The following is a 6740-nucleotide window of genomic DNA, read 5'->3' as shown; positions in this document are numbered from 1 at the left end:
CTTCAGTGCTTTAGCTCATTGGTTCTTTAATTTCTTATTATTTTAGTTCTCTTTCCAGTTCCCAAGTTATTCAGCGCCTCAGGTCTTTAACTTTAACTTTAATTTATTTATTTTAAAAGGGAAATATTTTTACGGACCATGTGGTGTGTTCTCATGTGGGAAATCATTTCCTGTGGGATGTTTTGCGCCTCAGATGTGTTTAAACAAGGGCAGTAAACGTGAGAAAGTGAAGTTGATTAGCAGGTGCGTGTTACGCTTATTAAATATTAACTCCTGTGTCATTGAGGACATTCAGTTATAAATAAGATCCAGCCGAAGTCTGCTCTGTCTCTGAAGTTCCTCAGCCTGAGGAGTGAAGATGAAGCTTCTTATTCTGGCAGCCCTTTTCGGCCTGAGCCTTTCGCAATACAACCCACACACCAAAAGCGGCCGCACTGCCATCGTTCACCTGTTCGAATGGCGCTGGCAGGACATCGCCGCGGAGTGTGAGAGGTACCTCGCTCCCAACGGCTTCGGAGGAGTTCAGGTAAGCTTTCTTCAACACGATCTCAGACACTCACACTGCTCCTGACTGAAACAGTGATATTTCACTGGATATAATCACTGGACCTCCGTGTCCGAGCTCACACACCTTTATAACTTTACTGTTCATTCATCTGATAGATTTCTCCTCCGAGCGAGAGCATCGTCGTCACCAACCCTTGGCATCCTTGGTGGCAGAGATATCAACCGATCAGCTACAACCTCTGCTCCAGATCAGGAACTGAGGCTGAGCTCAAGGACATGATCACCAGATGCAACAACGTTGGGGTAAAAACACACACACACACACACACACACACACACACACACACATACACTGTAACAAATACAGCATAAAACAACTTCACAAACTCGACACATACAGTTAAGTAAAACATTGTCCGAAATTCTGACTGCAGGTGAACATTTACGTGGACGCGGTGATTAATCACATGTGTGGATCCGGAGCTGGAGAAGGTAAACACTCGAGCTGCGGATCGTATTTCAACGCCAACACAAAGGATTTCCCTGGAGTTCCCTACTCTAACTTGGACTTTAACGACGGAAAGTGCTCCACCTCCAGCGGCGAAATCGAGAATTATAACGATGTTAATCAGGTACGTAACACGGCGCAGTGTGTTCAGTAAAACGCAATAAACCTGTGGGACACTAAACCCCATAACCTCACACACTCACTGATCAGCGTACGTTACGGGTAACTCAGACATTTTATTATTACATGACGTTAGGTGAGAAACTGTCGTCTGGTCGGTCTGCTGGACCTGGCTCTGGAGAAAAGCTACGTCCGTGGTAAAGTGAACGAATACATGAACAAGCTGATCGATATGGGCGTGGCCGGGTTCAGAGTGGACGCCTGTAAACACATGTGGCCTGGAGATTTAAGTGCTGTTTTCGGAAGTCTCAAAAACCTCAACACCAAGTGGTTCACCGCTGGATCCAGACCCTTCATCTTCCAGGAGGTTCTGTTTTTCTCTTTTATTTAATTACAGGGTTATTTATTTATGGTAATGTTTATTTATTTATGGTAATGTTTATTTATTTAAGGTAATGTTTATTTATTTAAGGTAATGTTTATTTGTTTGAGTTTGTTAAAGGATTTTCCAGCTCAGACTGTAGTATATGTTTAAACTGGTTTATTAGAAATGGATTATTGATGATGTTTTCAGGTTATTGATCTCGGTGGAGAGCCGATCACAGCGTCACAGTATTATGGGCTGGGCAGAGTGACGGAATTTAAATACGGCGCTAAACTGGGAACCGTTTTCCGCAAGTGGAACAACGAGAAACTGCGCTATCTGGTGTAAGTGTTTCCTCTGAACATGGGGATGTGATTTAAACTCAGATCACTGTACACCTAACACTGTGTGTGTGTGTGTGTGTGTGTGTGTGTGTGTGTGTTTTCAGTAACTGGGGAGAAGGTTGGGGTCTTATGCCATCTGATAAAGCTTTGGTGTTTATTGATAATCATGATAATCAGAGAGGCCACGGAGCTGGAGGAGGTTCCATCCTCACCTTCTGGGATCCCAGGTGTTTTTCTCTTTTTTTTAATAAAATAAATTTGTAAAACCTTTTTACGAAACAAAACTATATTAGCTTTTAGGGCTATATTAATGTTTATCATAATTTATTTCTGGAATCTGATCGGTCAGAAGTTGTGTGTTATTTCTGTATAACAGCGCGGCTCGGACCGTAGCTCCGGCTGTAACATTAACACCAGGTTTATATTAATGTGCTTGTTATAATATGTTATCGTTTCCATAGTAACCGCTCATTCACCAGGGTGTGAACAGTGGACGCGGCACATATTATAAATAATTATAAAGACTTATAATAAAAAGTTTTTTTTAAAACATGTTGTTTAATGAAATAAAATGTATAATTGTTGATGTGGTGACGTTCTTGTTAAGAGACATTTATTGAACGTTTTTGGAAGGAGTCTCCAGTGTCAGCATTAACTCTGCAGCGTGTCATTAAAGAATGACGCATTACACTTTTATCCGTTTATAGTTGCACGCAATGTAACTTTACCTCTGACTGTTGCAAAGCACTGGCACTGGAGACTCCTTCCCAAAATGTTCAATAAACCTCTCCTAACAGAAAACTTCTCTGATAATCTCTTATTATTAAAAGTCCCTGTGAATGAGCTGTTGCTATAGAAACGATAAGGTATTAGAGTCAGCGCATTATTATAAATTTGTGATTTGAGCTGATGTTATAGAAGATTAATCAACACTTAATGAGGTATTCAGTCATGAGCTGGTGTCATTAAACAATTCCATTTTTAAACAATATCATTTAAAAAAAGAAATCAGGAGAATTGGTAATGAAATCAAATCAAAAATATGAATGTACTGTAATACATGAACTGATGAATTTCATCATGAACGCCGTGTCAGGTTGTATAAGATGGCTGTCGGTCTGATGTTGGCGCATCCGTACGGCTTCCCCCGAGTGATGTCCAGCTACCGCTGGGATCGCAATTTCGTCAATGGAAAGGTACCAACAGGAACCAAAAATGTACCTTTATACACTGTGTATATTATATTATCACCAAAGTCATGTTATATATAACTGTAATAATAATCATGTTATATATAACTGTAATAATAATCACGTTATATATAACTGTAATAATAATCACGTTATATATAACTGTAATAATAATCACGTTATATATAACTGTAATAATCATGTTATATATAACTGTAATAATAATCATGTTATATATAACTGTAATAATAATCACGTTATATATAACTGTAATAATCATGTTATATATAACTGTAATAATAATCACGTTATATATAACTAATAATAATCACGTTATATATAACTGTAATAATAATCACGTTATATATAACTGTAATAATCATGTTATATATAACTGTAATAATAATGTTATATATAACTGTAATAATCATGTTATATATAACTGTAATAATCATGTTATATATAACTGTAATAATAATCGTTATATATAACTGTAATAATAATCACGTTATATATAACTGTAATAATAATCACGTTATATATAACTGTAATAATCATGTTATATATAACTGTAATAATCACGTTATATATAACTGTAATAATAATCATGTTATATATAACTGTAATAATAATCACGTTATATATAACTGTAATAATCATGTTATATATAACTGTAATAATAATCACGTTATATATAACTAATAATAATCACGTTATATATAACTGTAATAATAATCACGTTATATATAACTGTAATAATCATGTTATATATAACTGTAATAATAATGTTATATATAACTGTAATAATCATGTTATATATAACTGTAATAATCATGTTATATATAACTGTAATAATAATCGTTATATATAACTGTAATAATAATCACGTTATATATAACTGTAATAATAATCACGTTATATATAACTGTAATAATCATGTTATATATAACTGTAATAATAATCACGTTATATATAACTGTAATAATAATCACGTTATATATAACTGTAATAATAATCACGTTATATATAACTGTAATAATAATCACGTTATATATAACTGTAATAATCATGTTATATATAACTATAATAATAATCATGTTATATATAACTAATAATAATCACGTTATATATAACTGTAATAATCACGTTATATATAACTGTAATAATAATCACGTTATATATAACTGTAATAATAATCACGTTATATATAACTGTAATAATCATGTTATATATAACTGTAATAATCATGTTATATATAACTGTAATAATAATCATGTTATAAATAACTAATAATAATCACGTTATATATAACTAATAATAATCATGTTATATATAACTGTAATAATCATGTTATATATAACTAATAATAATCACGTTATCTATAACTGTAATAATTGTTATATATAACTGTAATAATAATCATGTTATATATAACTGTAATAATCATGTTATATATAACTAATAATAATCACGTTATCTATAACTGTAATAATTGTTATATATAACTGTAATAATAATCATGTTATATATAACTGTAATAATCATGTTATATATAACTGTAATAATAATCATGTTATATATAACTGTAATAATAATCACGTTATCTATAACTGTAATAATAATCATGTTATATATAACTGTAATAATCATGTTATATATAATTGTAATAATAATCACGTTATCTATAACTGTAATAATAATTATGTTATATATAACTGTAATAATAATCATGTTATATATAACTGTAATAATCATGTTATATATAACTGTAATAATAATCATGTTATATATAACTGTAATAATAATCATGTTATATATAACTGTAATAATAATCATGTTATATATAACTGTAATAATCATGTTATATATAACTGTAGTAATAATCATGTAGTTCAGGGCTCAGACAAAAAAACTTTCATCAATCATAATCATGTAAAAAGAGATATATAAGTTGATAATTAAATATATATATATATATATATATATATATATATATATATATATATAAAAAATTAAATATATTATAATTTTTTAATGTATTTTAAGAACGTTATAAGGTTATAACTTTCTATCATTAATTTTTTTTTTCAAATATATTTTAAATTTCTTTACTTTTTGACTTTTACCTTTAATATTTTTTCATATCTTAGATATTTATAAAGATAATTTGCTCTAAACGAGATTATGGTGTTGTCAGGATCAGAACGATTGGATCGGACCTCCGAGTTACAGCGATGGCAGAACGAAGCCGGTTCCCATCAACGCGGACAGCACGTGTGGAGACGGCTGGGTGTGTGAGCACAGGTGGAGGCAGATCAGGTAACACGCTCGCCTCGTCGACTCTGGAACAGGAACAGGATGAAAAAAATCTTTTTATTACAGCTACAGAACTTTCTCCACAGGAACATGGTGATCTTCCGGAACACGGTTAACGGACAGTCGCTGGTCAACTGGTGGGACAACGGAAACAACCAGATCGCGTTCGGTCGCGGGAATCGCGGCTTCATCGTCATCAACAACGACGACTGGTGAGGGGACGTTTTACTGCTGTACTGTTTAACATTCCCTTATTTTCTTCATATCACTGCTTCTGAGATACAGAGGAAACAGAGCAGCAAACCCCGCCCTCTGACTCAGAGCTCCGCCTCCTGGTAGTTCTTCTTTCTTGTTGCTCTTTGTTTTCACTTTTTAAAGAACTTTTTAATCTGTCAATTCCTTTCTGACTTTCTCTTTCTCTTTCATTCTTTTGTCCTCCTTCCTTAGTAATTCCGCTTTGCTACGCTCAGTTTAAATACCACAGCGCAGTGCATGATGGGTATTCTGTACTAGTGCATTGTGGGATTTCCCGGGTGTGCTGGATTTCTGCAGTGGTGCACTCTGTAGTGAAACTGTTATAGAAACAGGATTGTATTTCATTCCTGTTATGCTTTTAAAGTTCAGTGACAGTTTAATGTTCCTAATATCAATTCAAAACTGTTCCTTGTTTACCTTCAGGACTCTGGACGCCACGCTGAACACTGGTTTGCCCAGCGGCACGTACTGTGACGTCATTTCCGGACAAAAGCAAGGAAGCTCTTGCACAGGAAAACAAGTGCAAGTGGGTGGAGACGGGCGCGCTTACTTTAAAATCAGCAACACTGACGAGGATCCGTTCGTCGCCATCCACGTTAATGCGAAACTGTGAAATGATACATAATAAAAAAACCAAGTGAGCATGCAGCCATGTGGAGTTTGTGTCATTATTAAACCAAATAAATACTCGGGGAACGGGGGAAGGTGACGGTATCACGCCCATCCTTCCAGCTCTGTTTCCTAATCAATCCTGCACACAAGACAAATACATGAGTTTAATATAAAGTGTTAATCACACTGGTGTTTATAACACAGTCATGAAGCATATACTGAAGCAATACATAACCAATGACACAAAACATGAAGATGAACAATTAGCAGCCATCTCGATCAGGTGATCTACAATCCGTGTGTAGGGTCAGGTCATGCAAGAGATCTAACAAATGTTAATATTCATAAAGTCACAACTTTAAATTCCATTTAAATACTAATCACCTCTTTTGAGGGAGCAATGATTTAAATAATGTCGCTGTGTGACAGATAACGTATAAGTCGATGTCCCATTTAGCGCTATAAAGTTATTATTACACCTTGTGGTCAAACATGGGAACTGCAACAAGCACTAATAGACAGAG

The 6740-nt window shown here is 33.9% G+C and overlaps 1 protein-coding gene across 1 annotated transcript; it reads left to right on the top strand.

The window, feature by feature from the left end:
- The first annotated feature begins 320 nt into the window (after nt 1-320).
- On the top strand, nt 321-6252 carry amy2a (amylase alpha 2A). The gene is made up of 10 exons (XM_053651995.1): nt 321-526; nt 664-810; nt 942-1139; nt 1272-1502; nt 1710-1843; nt 1948-2070; nt 2940-3039; nt 5231-5352; nt 5436-5561; nt 6028-6252. Exons 1-10 carry the CDS (start codon nt 359-361, stop codon nt 6215-6217), a joined length of 1539 nt encoding a protein of 512 aa, XP_053507970.1. The 5' UTR covers nt 321-358; the 3' UTR covers nt 6218-6252.
- Nucleotides 6253-6740: the final 488 nt, after the last annotated feature.

Source organism: Ictalurus furcatus, chromosome 20 (genome assembly GCF_023375685.1).
Source record: "Ictalurus furcatus strain D&B chromosome 20, Billie_1.0, whole genome shotgun sequence".
In the NCBI taxonomy this organism is placed as follows: Eukaryota; Metazoa; Chordata; class Actinopteri; order Siluriformes; family Ictaluridae; genus Ictalurus; species Ictalurus furcatus.
Note: the sequence above shows the minus strand (reverse complement) of the source record. Positions and strands in the feature narration are given on the sequence as shown.